Genomic DNA, 17,685 nt, shown 5'->3' with positions numbered 1-17,685 from the left:
GTGTGGCCATGGGCCAGTGATCTACCATCTTATCTGCAAAACGAAGCTCATGTTTGCAGCCTCCTGGCGTGAGCAAGGAGGGTAAGAGTCACAGAAACCTCATCAGTCTGAAGCTTCAGTGGAGATAATACACACAAAGAAGTTAGCAGATACGCACGGTAAGCTATTAGCTGTCCGGGTGAGGGAGCCAGGAATGACGCTGTGACTTACACAGGTGCTCGCTTTAAGTGACAGCAGGGCCTCAGATCCTTTGGGGACCGTAGATGTATTTAGAATTCAGTGACAACTATGGACCCTCTCCCAGAAAATGCCCAAACACACATAACTACACATGCCCACTGGAGTTCACAGGAAACACAGATGGAGGCAGGTGGACACACAAGTCCAGGACGCTTCGCAAATCCTCTGTGAGGTCGTATTGGGTCCTGAGAACCCTAATTTCCCTGAAGCCAAGGCAGCCGCAGACTTTCCAGAAGCCACTTTTAACCAAACCAAATCTCCCTGGCGCTGCTACACCGAGAGAGCAGGGATGGAAATAGTCTTAAGTCACCCCATCTTTGGATAATCAGGACTCACTCCCAGGTCCTTGGCTTAGGGAATACACAAGACTGAAGATACTGACCCTGAAGTCTGTGAATTTGTCTTTTCTAATTCTCTAGACCTGCACCATCCAATATGGTAGCCACTGGCCACATGTGGCTATTTAAAAGTAAGTTAATGAAAATTAAATAAAATTAGAAATTCAACTCCTCCGTCACTCCAGCCACATTTCAGCAGCTCCATAACCATGTGCAGCAAGTGGCTGCTGCACTGGACTGAGCAGACATAAAACCTTTCTATTATCATAGGAAATTTCACTGGGCAGGACGGCTCTGGACTCGGAGGCAGCAAACCACGGCCCCCAGGCCATACACGGGACAACTAAATGTCATTTGGGATGCTAAGCTGGATCCTAGACCAGAAAGAACATTATTGGGAAAACTGGTGAATTCAAAACAGGTCATCAGTAGGTTAGTTAATAGTATATGAATGTTAGTTTTCTGATTCACTCATTTCACCATGGTTATCTAAGATGTCAGCATTAGGGGAGGCTGGGTGAAAGAGCTCTGTGAAACTTCTCTGTGTCTAAAATTATTTCCACATAAACAGTGACTTTTTAAAATGATGTTCTGGCTTCCACCACCAGTCAGTGCCTCTCATGGTCCAAATAATTTCCCTGAGCTCATTCACAGCAACTTTTCCCCATGGAAGTCCCAGAAAGAGCAGTGCTGGGTGGGCCAGACAACAGCTTCAGGATCAGATTGGCCTAGGTTCAAGCTCCAGCTCTGTCACCTGCCGGTTGAGCCCCAAATGTTCCCCTGGCTGACTTTGTCCGTTCTAAGGACACCTCCTCACAGAGGCCCTCCCTGACTACCTTCCCCCCCCCCCCCCCCGCACAATCACTTCCTACCACATCCCTGGTTTTAGTTCCTTAAGGACAGTTACACTCCCTAAAATGTGTTTTATTGCCACTCTCTAAAATGTTCTTGCTTCCAGAGCCCAGCCCCACTCTCCTGAGCCAGAACACAAGCTCCCCACGCAGCCTTGCCCAGGGTCAGGCCTGTGGTGGCTGCTCCGTATCCATTACAAACAATGACCGGCATGTCCCCCTTCTCTCCTGTGGTTTTCCTTAGCGTGTGGCTCCGGTCCTGCCAGCACAAGCCTCAGCGCGCCCACGTGAACAGGGTGAGGGGTCGACGACTTACTCATAAAACTCTGCTGCCGGCGTGAACTTGTACTTGGAGTACTTGGTGTGGTTGCCCAGCACGGAGGCGTTGAGGAGCTTGGGGTCAGTGCAGTTGGGGCTGTTCCAGGCATGGCCACAGTCGGTCCAGGGCAGGTTGAAGGTGAAAGAGGAGAAGAGGTAGTAGAGTGACCAGGCGATGATGACGTTGTAGTAGAAGCCGACGTACAGAGCGATGAGGATGACAGCGTAGCCAACTCCTGGTGGCAGCAGAGGGGTCAGGCAGGGGCTTTCCCAGGCCACCCCAGGGCCAGCTCTCCTGGGGAGCTGGCTCCCACCTCCACGACCCGACCCCTATGCCTCTCCTTTTCTATAGCAGATTTTCAGAGCCCCCTGGATCCCCTTCCGCTTACTCATGGACAGGCCAGCTGTGCCAGGGCGGTAACGCTCCCGGGGAGCAGCTGGGTCAGGCATTGCAGCAAAAGCATCCCAGTCCCTGGCCCCTGGGCAGGATAACTCTGAGGTGTGTTAACACTGTCCCAGAGGGAATGAGCCCCTGGTCCACAGTGGAACTTGCTTTTGGGCCCCTCCACTTCCCCATCCACTGCTGGTGTTCCCTGGGATCACCTCCCAAAATAACTCCTTACACTGAAATCCTTCTCTCAGAACCTGCTTCTGGGGAACCCCAAACAAGCACCCCCTGATCAGAACTTTAGCCCTCTGTGTTTTCTGGGTCTAATTCTCAACCACCTGGTTTGTTTGCCAATCTCATCTTCCTGAACACATCAGAAGCTCCTTGAGAGCTAGTTCCATGGCTTTGCCTACTTAGCATTGCTTTAAGGGAGTAGCTGTTAAGTATTCTTAACCTGTAAGGTTTGGAGGACGCTAATCCCTCACTTCTTTGATCTAGCTAAAGGCACATGACTCAGGCCTGGCCAATCAGAGTTCTGCTTCCCTACAGACACAGTGATTGGTTGATAGATAATCATATGACTCAAGTCACACCAATGAGAGTCTTTTCTGGGCCCTTTATCATTAAAGGTCGATATAAGGTGTTTTTGGTTATTCTGTCATTGTTAAACTTAGTAGGATTTAATCTTGTTGCTGATGGCCAGCTCTGCTAGCACCTGAGAAGAATGCCTAAGACTGATGCTAACGCTGATGAAAAAACAAACTTGAGATTCCAGATAACGTCATTCAAGAATCTAGATCAAGCTGTATTGTATCATAAGCCAATACATTCTCTTTTATATTCAAGCCACTTGGAGTGGGATTTCTGGAAATTAAACAAAAATTTCCTAACTATACACATGTCTCGTAAGCCTCTTATGCCAGCCTGTATCTACTACAGGACTGAGCACAGAGGAGGTACTCAGGAGACATATGCCAGCTGAGAAGAGGCTCGTAGGAGTCACACTGGTGCTCAGTGCCATCTGGACCCCATTCTCGAAACAGTGCTTGGGAGACAGTAATTCCCTTCTCACAGCTGTATAGGGGCCAAGAAATGGCAGTTGCTATGGCCACTTTCTCCAGATGTGCCCTAAGTCCTGCATGTAAACTTCATCTTATATCCTGTGATCAATTAATTATGGCGGTGGTATTAAGGATTGTGAGGCTGCTTTCTGGTTGAACCCAAAAAGGTCTGTAATCAATTTATCACGTCTGCCATGGGAGCAAGAGGGGAGAGTAGTGGTATGTGTGCTAGACACTTCTGACATGTAAGTATTTCCTCTACAGGAAACAGATACTCTCTGGTCACTTAGCTGTGGAGCCTGTACTGGGACCCAGGTGTCCAGATTTCCTAGGCTGAGTTTATTCCTGAAATACCAAAGGCTCTCCATGTAACTTTGAATGGTGGACGTACTTGACCTTGCCCGTATCTGTGAATCCAACAAGAGAGTTGGTCTACCTCAGATCCCACCTTTGGAACAGATTCTCCAGGGGCACCACGGAAGTCCTTTTGGACAACCTCTGACTCCCCCAGACACACCCTTTACCTTTGAAGAGTGGGCAGATCTTCCAAACTGTGGCCGCCCCTTCCCGGTTGTACTGGCCCAGAGCCAGCTCCATGTAAAAGAGAGGCATCCCAGCGATAATGAGGAACAGTGTGTACGGGATCAGGAAGGCACCTGGGGGACACAGAGGCAGCGCGTGAGCCCCTAGAGCCTGTGCGGACTGGACCAATGTCGGCCAGAGTGGGTGGGGGGAGGGGGGATAGGTGGAAGGTGGGGGTGGGGGGAATGTCCTCATTACTCTGCTGGCCCCGCCCCTTCCCAAGGAGTGTCGTGTGGCAGGTAAATAGAATTACGCAGAACAGTTATACACGTAATCATAATAGTAATAATCACAGCTGGAGTAATGGTAATAATTGTAATCACGAAGTTCTGTAATCAAATTAGTAAAACTTGGGTTAATCAAAGCTAACTAGGTGTGTCGTCTGCAGGACTCACCTAGCCTTTGGCACACAAGCACCCTGGGAAGCGTCATGACAAGGATCACAGGTGCAGTCTGTACCACACTGATTCAAATACAGACACTTCTCCTTCATGAGTCATCACTCTGGGGAATGCCAATTGCCCCAAACCCTTCCTTTAATAGGTAAGAAGGCTGAGAGCAGAGAGGGAGACACAGTGCCCCAAGTGGCATATGATTAACTTTCTCCTTCTGCTCATACCGATATCACTTTAAGGTCACATGGGCTTTCCCCAACACGAGCTCACTGGATTCTTCTTGGCCTCACAACAGCGCACAGACATAATCAGACAGGGTCATTACGCCCCCCCACCCCCTCTCCCGGGGAAACTGAGGGCAGAGAAAGGAGTTGGATAGGTGCTGTTTGCACTGCTGGTAAGTGACAGAAGCAGAATTCGAATTCAGGCAGTGGAAGGTAAACAGACAACAGGGAAAACTGTGACGCGCCTGCCCAGAGTGTCACAGAAACTAGAGGGTCCCTCGGCAATGGGCAACAACGGATCCCAGGGAGAATTCCCGGTGGAATCAGACATGTCTGAGTCCCAGAGACAATTCTTGGTGTGCCCGGCAGCCTGCAGTGAGCTGAGTGGGCTCTGATGCTATGAGTTCACACACCGGGATTCATGCCCCCATCAGCCCTGGCTGCAAACCTGACCAAAGTAAAATGCCAGCTCCTTTTCCTGATGTGGCTGGAGGTGGCCAGGCCAGATGCAGAGTCCCACCATTGGCCTTTGGCTGGGTTATCGTAACCTTGGAAACCAAACACTCTCCGTCCTGCCCACACCAGGAAAGTGCAGAAATTGGGAAATACTTAAGGATGGTAACATTAGAAATATAACACCCCATACTGTGTTCCAGGCAGTTTCCATGCAATGTCTCATTCAATCTTCACAAAAACCCTAAAATGCAAAGATTATTAATACTTCCATTTTACAAATGTGAAAACTCAGACTCCAAGCTAGCAGAGAACTGTGGCCATCATATGACACCCAGGGTCAGACTTGCCCAGCTCCTCAGACTATCCGTTCTTCACTTTCTTCCCAGGAAGCCCAAGACTCTTATGGGCAAAGCATGAAGAGTTGGCCCCAGTGGTCTGAAACCCAGTCCCTTCTGTAGCAGGAGGAGATGCAGCATGGTGGGCAGTAGGGAAGAAACTATTGGGAGGTGAGGACCTCCTATGTATCAAGCAGAGCACTGGGCACTGGATATCTGTGATCCCATTGACCGTTCCCAGAAATTGTCTGAGGTAGCAACTGCTATGCCCATTTTTTAGAGGAGGAAACTGAGGCTTGGAGAAATTAAGTGACTTGACCAAGCTCACCCAGAGGGTAAGTGAGGGATCTGGGATTAGGTCTGCCTGGCTCCAGAGCTTCAGAGCCATTCTCAATATATTCTGCAGATTCCAGAACATTCCAGCCTAGGTAAAGGACAGAGTCTGGGAAAGGGTGTTCTGAAACTGGGGATCTGGTGGCAGCTAAGCCACCCAGGCTGTTGGTCAGAGGCTGGTCCAGTGCTCCAGCCCCTGATTCAGGCTGAACCTCTTTGAAACAGCCACAAGCCAACCTCTCTCCCCTCCTTCGTTTTTTGCTTTCAGTCTCCGCCTTTGTCCCTCCCCCACACAGACACAGCTGCTCTGGCACCTGATCCCATGTCTGCCCTCACTGCTGACAGCAATGGTGGTACTGATGGTGGGTTGGGTTGGTGAAAGTAACAAGGATCATCTATGGAGCAGCTGTTATATGTCAAGCCACACACTAAGTTTTTACATAATTATTCATCTAAAACCATCCCAGAGAGATAATTACCACTAATTCCATTTAACAGATGAGGAAATCCGAGGCTTAGAAAGGTCAAGTTGTTTGTCCAAACTAGTAAGGATGTAGCTTGGCTTCAAACCTGGCTCTGTCTGAGCTTTGCCTTGTGACCACCTGTTTCTCCCCTTGGGAGCCTGGAGCCACAAAGTAGGGGAAATAGGCATGTGAAACTGTTTAATGGGCCTGAAGACGGAATCGGTGGCCCAAGGGACTATGGGGAAGGACAAAGCCAGGAGTCATGGCTCAGGTCTTGGCAATGGTTTGCCACTGGTGATTCGATGTTCTGTTCCACAAGGAAGGGAAAGAGCAGCATCAGTCAATTAACCCGGCATCTCACGTTGGCCCGTCTTCTCAACCCTAAAACTCTGGGTGGCACCGCCAACAGGTGGGTGAATCGCCCCATTTGGAATCTGTCTCCTCTTGTGCTGGCTGGGAGTCCTAGCCAAAAGAGGGGAGGAGGGAGGTGATGGGTCTGCACAAGCCCAGGCCCCTTCTCTGTGAGAGCGTGTGATGTGGGCCAGCCAAGGCGTCAGGTGGAAACAGACCGAGAACATGCCAGAAGGATGAAACAGCTAAATATGAATGAAAACCAGAAAGCTGCCCTGTGGCCAGTGCCTTCTTCTGAAAGAGGACATCACTGGGAGAGCTAGCCCAAGCCCCCTTGCGGAAAGAGCTGGAGGAAGCCAGGGCAGAGCTGAAGAGTCAGAAAGCGGTTTCAGTAAAAGGCGAACAATTATATAAATGTCTAACCACTGTGTTGTACACCTGAAACTAATACAATATTGAATGTTAATGGTAACTGAAAAACAATTTTTTTTTCATTCAATAAAAAAAGAAAGGGGTCAGCTGAGGACGCCTCCCTTGGAAACAATCCTGAAGCAGCTCCTGGGAAACCGAGGCTGGCTCGCACACTTCCTACTGCCCTGGCGGGCCTGTAACTATCACATGTCCACAGCCCTGCTATGTCCCCATGTGTGGTGGCGCCAGCTGCAGCCAGCCTCCCACGGGGCCTGAGTGTGGAGAGCTTCAGCTCAGGGGCCACAAGCCCAGAATCCTGGCTCTGGAATGTTCTGTCTGTGCAGGTGCTGGGTGACAGGGGCAGACCTAGAGCAATGCAGGCAGAGCACACCTCCCGAGGGTCTGTCTCAGCTCCTGGGTCTCTCCAACACACAGACATGTCCCCAAGAGCACACTGCACACTCATGCAAAGATACCCGTACACTTCTGCACACTGACACAAACACACGAGTAAAGCCACTGCCAACTGTGAAAGGGACTCTGACCAGTGGCCTTTGGATGACTTTAGCAAGGAAAGCATCTGTCCATCACCTCTAGCCCAACACACACTGCCTGACACCCCACCATTAGAGAGGAACCCCACTATTGCAGAGGAGTTCTGGAATCCTCAGTGCACAAGCCATGTCCTCAGTAAGGGAAGCCCAGTGGTTGCCAAGTTCTGAGTGGGGTGTGCTGGAGCAGAGCCTGGGCGGGGGAGGAGGACCCCAGGAAAGGGGAGGGAATGGCTCAGGCCTGGTGGGGAATTGAGGGGAGGAGGAGGCGGTGTGACCAGGGAGAGGCTGCAGGGAGGAGAGGAGGGTCTCCTGAGACCTCGCTGGACCAGCTTCCCAGACTGTTGACGGCAGGATTCCACAAACTGAATTCTGGCCACACCCTGATATACTAAGAGGCAAAATCCCACAGAGAACTGTTCCCTTGGTACCCACGGCTCGGCTTATGGGTTGTCACTGCCACAGCTTTGACCAGAGTCCCAAGAAAACCTAGGTCAGGGCCTAGGGTAGCTGGATTTGTCCCTCCTCCCCAAACATCTGAAGCGTACAGTAAACATCAGCAGGAAAGGAGGAGATTCCAGCAGGAGACAGTGCCGCTCCCAGCAGGCCGACCCAGACATGAGCTGGGCCGGGGCCAAAGGCACACCACACGCGTCTACACATTTAAAGATGACAAATCAGGCTGCAGCTGCTAACTCAAACATGTTCTATCTTCTTACCTTGATAACTAGGCCTTTGTAATGGTTCCAGTGTCAAGTTCAAGTTTGGAACCCTCAGCTCTTGGTGCTCTGGGCTAGAACGTGAAGGCACGGGGGAGCCCCGTTTGCCCTGCACCCCCTTCATCCCCACCTCAGCTCCATCCAGACATGTGCGAGGCCTCTTGCACATACGTGTGGACTCCTGTGCCCGCAGATCGAACCTCTGCTCACAGCGTCTGTAGATAATGGGCCCCTGGTCCCCCCTTTGGGCCTGAGACTGGGCCAGCTTGTAGCATAGTCCATGTTACGGAAGAAGGAACTGAGGGCAATGCCCACGCAGCCCCAGGGGGGCCGGGGGGACTTGAGCAGGGAATTCCTAAGTCCAGTTACCTGACGTGTGGTGGGGGATGCGAAGCCCTCTGGCCCTGACCCCCGTGAGAAGGGGGGGGAGGGCAGAGCAGGGCTCTCTAGCGCGCAGGGCCCAGAGCACACCCTCTGTGACACAACACATATGGTCTCTGCTCCGGGTTCCTGACATAGAACTCCTAAATCCTTGTCATTTCCCGAGTGATGGGGATGACACGAGTGTCTGACACTGAGCTCCTCAATCCCTTGGAATTTTCTGGGTGATAATGTGTTTCCCCGAAAATAAGACCTAGCCAGACTATCAGCTCTAAAGCATCATTTGGAGCAAAAATTAATATAAAACCCGGTCTTATTTTACTATATATATATAAAATAAGACCGGGTCTTAATATAAATTTTTGCTCCAAAAGATGCATTACAGCTGATGGTCCGGCTAGGTCTTATTTTCAGGGAAACCCGGTAGGAGTGCCTTTAGTTCTAGTGCAGTGACTCTTGGTGGGTGCCTGGATGGAGGCAGGCACCCGCCAGACCAAACGGTGTTGGGAAGTTTGGAACTTTCAGTCCCATCTCTTGTCCTCCAGGGAGAGGGGAGGGGCTGGAGGCTGAGTTAACACCGGCCATGCCTATGTGACGACACCGTCTTAAAAACCCCTGAACTACGGAGTTTGGAGAACTTTCAGGTTGGTGAGCGCATCCACCAGAAGGGCGACACCACCCCACTCCATGGGGACAGAAGCTCCTGCCAGACCTCACCTTGTGTGTCTCTTCATCTGGCTGTTCACCTGTATCCTTTATCATGTCCTTTATAATAAACTGGTAAACGTAGGTAAGTGTTTCCCTGAGTTCTATGAGCTATTATAGCCAATTATCAAATCTAAAGAGGGGATTCTATGAACTTCTCATTTTTAGGGGTTGCTCGGGAGCACGGGTGACAACTTGGGACTTGCGACTGGCGTCTGAAGTGGGGACAGTCTTGTGGGTGGTCTGTACCAACTCCAGGTAGAGAGCGAATTGTAAGACACCCAGCTGATATCCCGAGAGTTGGAAAATGGGTCAGTGTGGGAGAAACCCCCAGGCATTTGGTGTCAGAAGAATGTAGCATGTAAATATAAACAATTTTCCTCTTAGCCCTTGCCTGGATCTAGAGACAATTCTGGTCCCCCGTCCTGCTACTTACGGCTATGTGACCTTGAGTAAATGGAACTTCTTTGAGCCTTAGTTCCCTTTTTGTAAGTGGGGATAGGAACACCTGCGTCACTGGTTTGCTGTGATACTTAGAGATACCAGAGTACCTGGCACTTAGTAGGTGCTTTACAAATGGGAATCGTGTCCTGCCGTCACACACAAGAGCAGGTGGGATGCACTTCTGGACACTGGAAATCACAAGCCAAGGATTGTCAGCTGGCTGAGGGTGGCCTGGGCCCTCGCAGAGCACACCCACAAATGCCTGCTGGAGGCTGGCAAGCACAGAGGACTCTGAGGCTGTCCCTTGGGCTCCCCCATGTCATTGTCCCAAGGGAGACTTATATCCAAACATACTGCTGACCACGAGCAAGTGTAGGGCCAAGATTCCCCCAAGCACCTCCAGCCCCATGCCCAAAACGGGCCCCCTCAGTAATGAGGACCTGCCCCCCGCAGTGGAGACGGGTCAGGCCTCAGCTGTCAGTGTTTGGGAATTGCCTCGGCTGCGGAGAGCCACTTTGCTCATGGCCACATCCCCTTCCCGGGGCAGCTGGCATCCAGCGACCCATCAACCGGGGACATAGAGTCCCAGCCCCTTCGCCCCAACTCAGGGCGAGTCTGGAGGTCCCTGATCAGCTGAGGCCTTGCTGAACCTGGCAGCCCATCCTCTCCATCTGGCCAGCATTGCTTCCTTCCCTACATCCCTTGCTTCCTTCCCTACATCCCTTGCTTCCTTCCCTACATCCCTTGCTTCCTTCCCTACATCCCTTGCTTCCTTCCCTACATCCCTTGCTTCCTTCCCTACATCCCTTGCTTCCTTCCCTACATCCCTTGCTTCCTTCCCTACATCCCTTGCTTCCTTCCCTACATCCCTTGCTTGACCTACGCCCCCATTCTGTCCTCAGTGCCCTGGAGAAGGAGAGAAATCGGTCTTTTCCAAAGCAGTTCTTTGTGCCCTCGGTGTCAGGTACAGGGTCCCCCTCTGAGTCTTTGCCAGTTAAATGGCTGGCTTCCTGCGCCCACTTCTGTAGGGAAACACTCCAGTTCCTACAATAAACCAAGCCCAGATCATTCAAGTTTGTCAACCCAGAGCCATGTGCCAACTCGTCTTCTTCTGATCTTCTCCTTGGGGCCCTCAACAGCCACTGTGGGCCCTGCCCACTGGCCTGAGGGTCCCTGTCACCTCCGTGCCAGTGAGGCCCTTACGCCCCGCATGCCTTCCCCGGCACTTTACTGGGACGAGCCAGAAGCATCTTTACAAGCCTCCGTGTGAGTTCCTGCTGTTCCAAGAGGAAACGCCACACAAAACGATGACAGCTGGCTGTTTTGGCCCCCAAAGGGTCACTCCCTCACTTTAACTTTGGATCCTTCCAGCTGACCGCTGGGCCTTAGCTCTGAGCCCTGGGAAAAGCCCTAGCGAGAGAACATACCCACTCCCCTGATAGGTTAACCCCCCTCCTCTGAGGGCAATGGGGGTGGAACTCAGGCAAATTAGTACTGGAGACAAGTCTCCCTCTGCTGTGGCTTTGCAAAGTCTGCACTAGATTTTTATTAATGGAGCTGGGGCTTTCCATATAGCTGCTTGAATGTTCTGGTTTCCCACCCCCTCCATCCCGGTCTTTTTTAAAGGAACAAATTAGAGGGCCTTTGGGATGCTCGGAACTACATTATAGTTATATAGGGAAATATAACCCACAAAGAGCAGAGTAGGACCTCACCTCCCTCATTTGAGATGTAATATCTCCAACAATAGAATCTAAACTGACATTAACTTTTAGGGTACCTACAATATGAGCTTCCTAAAGGCAGGGATTGCCTTTAGCTCATCTTGGTATTCCTGACATATGATGGGCATTTAGTACATATTTTTTGGTTAAATAAATGGATCTCAGCAGTGAGTCACACACAGGATGAAGCTAATGAACTCCCCGGGGCCTTTCTCCACTCATGCTGTGACCTAATCCTTACTTAGGCAATTGGGTTTGGGACCACAGGGCAGGATGTAACATTTATCCCCATGAAATCCCATCTTGCTGGAAACAGCCCCTCTAGATCTTTTTGGCCGGCTCCGAGCAATGGGCCAAATCATGCTCGTGACCTCAGATCCAGGTCTCAACTCCAGCCCCTGATGAACCCCTCATTCCTGCAAACTTGTCCGCTGAAAGGCCACTCCAGCTGCCTGGCTCACGTGCATCTGAACTGAACTTGGCCTGGCAAGCCTGGGGTGCAGACAGCCCCCTCACAGCCAGGTCAGAAGTAAGGACACTGCGTTTGCAAACTCCTGCCCTCCATAGCAGCCACTACCTCCTACCTGGTCTCAACAAACCCAGCTATTTTGGCCAAGAGGGTTCCTAAAGGGGTATGGGTATCTGAGACCCTGAGCTTACTTGGGGAAGGAGGAAAACCCCATTTGGGACCCCGAACCACATGGGACCCCATGAAAATGGGGGAATGTTAACCCCCATTCTGCAGGTGAGGAAACTACAGTGAAACAAGGTTAGGCCATCAGAATATAGAGCGACACCCGCCTCTTGATTCTTGATTCCCCAGACCCAGGTGTGACTAATTCTGGCCTTAGTTCCCTTTACCAATTTCCTTTTAGAATCGGTTCTGTGCCTCCAAAAAAAAAAAAATCAGCCCCCTGCCTTACTCCTAGGTCTAGCTCAGGGGTGTCCAAACTTTTTTCAACGTTTTTCACCAAGGGCCATATGTGGCAAAATACACAAAGAGCCGGGCCACTCACTCGAGGTGAAGTACGTATTGCCTCACCTGGTTTATTTAAGTAAACTAAATAGATTTTTGGAATTTGCTGCGGGCCAATTAAAAATGGATTGTGGGCCGCAGTTTGGATACCCCTGCTCTAGCCCATGGTTAAAAAAAAATCATCGAACAATCAAAATAACTGTAACAACTCTATTTACTGAGCTTCTACTCTGTGACACTGTTGTGAGTCCTTTGCATGTATTCTCCGTACTGTCATGTCACCCTGAAGGAAGGTACAGTTATTCTCCTTTTCTACACAAGGAAACTGAGGCCCAGAGAGGATAAGTGACTTCTCCAACGCCACAATTCCCAGAAAGGCCAAGCCCATATTTAAACCCAGTTCTGTCTGACCCGAAAGGCCTTGTCTCTGACAGCTCAGAGACAGCGCAGGTCACGTCTCAAACAGAAGCAGCCATTTGCAAAGGCTAAATCACAGTGGCCTGTTTCCTCGCAGGGAGGAAGACACAGGGACCCACTCCTCCCTGGGGACCAGCACAGGCCATGCCCAAGACCACAGGTGCAGAAAGAGAATCTAGAACCCTGGACACAGCCCCACTGCCTGGTGCTGCCTCCCTGTTTGAGAGGGTTCTGAACGAAGCCCTGGAATTTCTCTAAGAGCGACTTTCCCCACCGGAAGCCTGCCGCACCCATGCATCCCAGCAGCTGGCCCACGGGAAGGTGTTCAGACAGGCTGATCCTTCCCAGTAATTCATTCAGAAGATATTAGGCAGGGGCCTAAACGATTAGCACCTTTATAATTTCAAAACATCCTCCAGTCTGGGACAATGTAAACTGGACTTGGAGGTTACCATGTTAATGCTTGTACCAAGAGAGCATACCGACAAGCAATAAAATAACAGGGCAGTGAGTCCTGGCTTGGGTACAGTGCTGGGCCAGGAGAGGGATGGATCTTGGGGGGTCATCTCAGCTCACCTCTAGCTGCAGAGAGGAACTTGGGCTCAGAGAGGGGCTGTGCCTGCCCAGGGTAACAGAGCTGGGGTTCGAATTTGTATCTTTTGATTGCTTCCACAATCGCTACCTGCCAGCCTGCTTGCCCTTCTCCGGGGCTGACTTCAGAATTACTGGATGAGAACTGGCCCACAGAGCAGCCTGAAGGTCTAGCAGAGATAACGCCCAGACGGGTCTCACTAAGCATCCCCCACAAGGATTCGGAGCAAGTCAGAAAAGGAGCTGCCCCAGACGGAGGTGAGGCTGCACTGCCCTGTGGTGCCAAACGTGGACATCCCGGCCAGAAGTGGAAATTCACTGGGAACACTTCCCCACCCCTTAGCCTGGCATTCAAGGTCTCCACGGCTCGGCCCCAACTTGCCTCTCCCTTGCCCTTCAGCCTGCACTCCTGGTCTCTGAGCTAATTCCACGTGTAGTCTCGCATAAATAGAATACCGCCTTTCTTCCCGAGGCTTGTCTCTACTCCTCCGGTCCCTAGGAGCTAAGCTCCAATCACAGCCCACTTCTCCACATCTTTCCTAAGCAGCCGCTCAGCAGGCCTTTAGAGGGCTTGTCACCTCCACCATCCATTTCACATGTCATTATAATAAGGTTGGAGAAGCAGCAGCGGCTTCCTTTCCTAGGCCACCCTCCATGCCAGGCTCTCCACAGGCACAGTTGCGTTTAGTCCTCGCGACAAGCCTCTAAGTTAAACACCATTATTTCCATTTGACAGATGAAGAAACTGAGGCTTGGTGAGTCACCCAAAGTCACACAGCTAGAAATTGGAACCCTAGACTCCACAGCCAAGGCTCCTGGTGTCCAGGCTGCCAGGTCCTCACTTTGTTAGCTACCACCAGGGGTTCTGCCAGTTTCCCGAGAGGCATTAGATTTTTGAGGGTCTGAGCCATTTCAAGTGTGGGTCACTGTGCAAGTTTTTGGGGCATCTTCTACCATCTTCCTAGGACCTAGGCCTCATCTTGGGCATTAGGAATACAGGGAAGAAAGTGCTCCAGCCTGTTTGGGAGACAGACCCATGAAGAGACACAGGACCCAACAACTGGGGACAAGCTTTGTGGAGGGCTAGCAAGCCCAGGAGACAGTGCTTCCAGCCAATTTCGCTTAAAAATTGGAACCTGTGACCAATTTGCTCTGTTGTGTGCCTTAGGCATCTGGTATGTGACCCAGACGCTCTCTACCTGTGATAGTGGCAATGGCCAAGTGAGCACATGGTCTCAGTGAAAGTTCCAGGACTCCCACCTAGCTGATGTGTCTATTTGGCCATCTGGGGTGCTTTTAGTTTCAACAAACACTTATAACAGTGGAAATGACTTGTAACAGCATGACAATGAAGGCCTTAGGTGACTAAAGCTCCTGGAAGGCAGATGGGGTGGTTTGTCCATCTAGGTGAGCCCTGCAGAGACTAGCACCCCGAGAGGAACCTGATAAATATTGCTCATTAATGGTGGAGCTTTCCGTTGTCTAGGGACAAGCAGTCTCAGACGGTCACTGAGGACAGATGAGATGGCGTGTCCAGTATGTCTTTCATTCATTATCTCCCTGCCTGCAAACGTAACATAGAATCTGCCATTTCTTCCCTCCTTGGGTGTAAAGGGCCAGAATGCTTAAACCTGACCAGAAGCCCTTGAGAAGAAACATTAGCCAAATGCGGACAAGTTTCACCTCTGCATCATATTCCTACTTCTCACCCAAAGACAGGAGCACGTGTCTAGAGCACACACTGAGGCAAGCAGCTGGGTCCCAGACCGTATGGGACAAGGGCATGAACTTTCCCTTCCCCCAGCTCCAAACCCTGGCCCTTCCTCCCTCTGACCCCTTGGAGTCCTGAGCCAGAGGCCCTACCAGGCAGGCAGGTCTAGTGGATAGAGCATTCCAGAGCTGGACCTCCTTCAGCAACTTCTTCTAGGTCAGTTTTCCCGGGCTGCCTGCAGGGCACCCCTGAGCTGATCCCAGCAAAAGGGGCAGGACTGGGTGGTCTGGGTACCCAGGAGCAGAGGCCCTCAGAAAGGAGCTAGGGCCTTAAGACCCAAATATCCTGTCCCGGCACGGCTTCCCCCAGGACTCTGCCGCCTGGTTGGGCTATAGTTGATCTCTAAGCTCTCATCCCAGGGCAGGTGGATAATCTGTCACCCAGCAGGGCAAGAGGGAGAGAGTCTGGCTGCAGACTGGCGTATTTTCCAGGCCCCCGATCCACTCCACCTTGCCCTGTGGCCAGGACCCCAGGAGGTGGAGGCTCTGTCCCAATCACCCAGGCCTCCTTCCTCCAGGACCAGGCCAGCTCTGGGACCTACTGAACCAATCCCACCTTGGCAGTGCACTCTGGCTCCTCCAGCAAAACAGTGTCAACTGTGAGTGGAGTTGTCTGACACCAGCTTCCCTTTGTGTGTCTCTATGTCCCCAAGAGCACAGGGCTTTCCAAGTGCCTCCAAGGAACCCAAGTCCTCTACAAACTCAGAGTGCTGAATTTAGGGACACTGTGTACCTGGGTGTTACCTCCTGTGCACTTTGGCCGCCCCTTCCAGACCTCTCCAAATCTCCACTTCCCTTCCTGTGGATCATCAAAGGTCAGGGTCCTCACCCAACCTGGTGCCTCAGATTCTGTCCTTCCACCCATGCGCCTATCACTTTTCTAGCTCCTGCCTCGATCTTCCTCTTCCTTGGGGACTCCAGTGCCTTTTCCGTGAGCCCTGTCCAGTCCCTTCCCGACCCCAGACTTGCCCCGTGTGTATCCCAGCTCCTCTTCCTGCCACCGCTGGGGACAGGTAACCTCCCAAGACCAAGCGCCCACCCAGCCCATCAGGAGGCTCACCACCGCCATTCTTGTAGCAGAGGTAGGGGAAGCGCCACACGTTGGCCAGGTCCACCGCGAAGCCCACCACCGACAGCAAGAAGTCTATCTTCTTGCCCCAGGTCTCCCGGGGTGGCTGTTCGCTGTCGCCGGACGCCAGGAGGCACTGGACGCCGTTGCGCTCTTTCACCACCAACAGCTCCGCAGTTTTGCGCGCCTGCAGGGGCTGCTCGGACTCCTGGTCCGTCCCGCTGTTCTCCGGCTGCACCTGCGGGTTCATCCGCGCCAGAAGCATGGGTGCGGCTGGCGGGAGGGATGTCAGCGGTACTGGGAGCACGCCGAGGCTCTGGTTGGATAAAAGGAAAAGATATAGTCACTGAGCCATTCCGCCCTGCTGCGCCTTCCGAGACTTCCCGGGAGCACCAGGGGTACCTCGGTCAGCGCGCGCTCAACCGACGCAGGATTCCCAGCAAAAGGCGCGCGTCTGTTGGACGATTTGGAAACAGGTAGTGGCGCGCCGGCACTGAGACGGAACTTCCAAGCAGAGACCGCCCCTGCCCTCCCTGTAGGTTCGGCTTGGGACCTGGTAGCGCTTCCCTCATTCGGCAGCTCCCTCTGGGTCCCAAACGATCTCAAACGGCCGGGTTTGGACACGCCGAGTCAGAGGTTTCCCAGGGCGATGACTTGGACCAACCAGTGCAGCTGTCTGCCCTCTCCCCCCAGCTTGGGTCTGCGCCACCTCCAACAGCCCCAGGGGCCTCCCCAGACGTGTACACCTCTACACTTCAAAATCGCTGTCACTCTAGCTCTGCATGCCTCAGCCTGGGCCTCCTCGGCCCATCTAGATGGGTCCCGCGCGCAGGGCGCACTCACATGTCCGGCAGTGGTGGGATCTCTGGTGCCGTGCGCCCTGCCCGCCGGGGACCCGCCTCGCCTTGCCAAGCTGTGGGGGCGCCGGCTGGAGCTGGGCTCCGCCGCGTGGCGCTCGGGCGCGGCCCAAAGAGCGCTGGAGGCGTGGGGCGGCCGGCGGGGTGCGGGCTGGCTGGTTCTGGCCGCGCCGGTCGGGGGCCGGGCTGGTAATGTAGCCTGCGCCCCAGGTAACGCGCCGATTGCATTAACCCAGCGCCGGGCCCGCTCCGTCTGGAGCCCGTTAGCACTAATGGAGAGTGACAGTGCGGCCGAGGATGGGTAGGGGTGGGGGCGCGGCTCGGGCTCCGGGTGTGGCGGGAGCCCGGGTTCGGCGACTCACTGGACTCAGGCGGGCATTCCCTTTCCAGCAAGCACGGAGGCACCAGACACAGCTCCTGAGGCACCAAACTCTGACCCCCAGCTACGCGAAGAGAACGGAACTCCAGAACTGAGGGCTGAGTCCCGTCTGAGGGGGGACCGGGAAAAGACTAGGGATAGCAAATGATCCGGTTTCAGTACCTGCTCTGTCCTCCGCGTCAGGCCTCTTATTAAACTACCCTGCTAGAGTTTCTCCACCAACAAAATGGGAACGTTCTGCTCAGTGCCAAGGACGCCAAACTGATGCTGGCAGGGCATTGGGTGGGTTTTGTTTGGCTGGTGTGAACTGAAAAGTCACAGCCCAGCCCTTACTCATACATCTATTTGTTATGGG

General features: G+C 52.6%; 1 protein-coding gene across 3 annotated transcripts in view; it reads right to left on the bottom strand.

Moving 5' to 3' along the window:
* SLC6A2 (solute carrier family 6 member 2) overlaps positions 1 to 17,208 on the bottom strand; it is a 45,049-nt gene extending 27,841 nt beyond the window's left edge. For 2 of the 3 annotated variants that reach the window (XM_033127128.1, XM_033127130.1), the window contains exons 1-4: positions 16,938 to 17,208; positions 16,086 to 16,410; positions 3,721 to 3,852; positions 1,746 to 1,983 (exon numbers count right to left, since the gene is read on the bottom strand). In XM_033127128.1, coding sequence (XP_032983019.1) covers positions 1,746 to 1,983; positions 3,721 to 3,852; positions 16,086 to 16,359 — 644 coding nt within the window. In that variant the 5' untranslated portion in view covers positions 16,360 to 16,410; positions 16,938 to 17,208. Of the gene's footprint in view, positions 1 to 1,745; positions 1,984 to 3,720; positions 3,853 to 16,085; positions 16,411 to 16,496; positions 16,604 to 16,937 lie in introns of those variants that run through there. The other variant, XM_033127129.1, reaches the window with a different exon arrangement.
* Between the last annotated feature and the right edge of the window lie 477 nt (positions 17,209 to 17,685).

This window comes from Rhinolophus ferrumequinum, chromosome 15 (assembly GCF_004115265.2).
Source record: "Rhinolophus ferrumequinum isolate MPI-CBG mRhiFer1 chromosome 15, mRhiFer1_v1.p, whole genome shotgun sequence".
Lineage (NCBI taxonomy): Eukaryota > Metazoa > Chordata > Mammalia > Chiroptera > Rhinolophidae > Rhinolophus > Rhinolophus ferrumequinum.
Note: the sequence above shows the minus strand (reverse complement) of the source record. Positions and strands in the feature narration are given on the sequence as shown.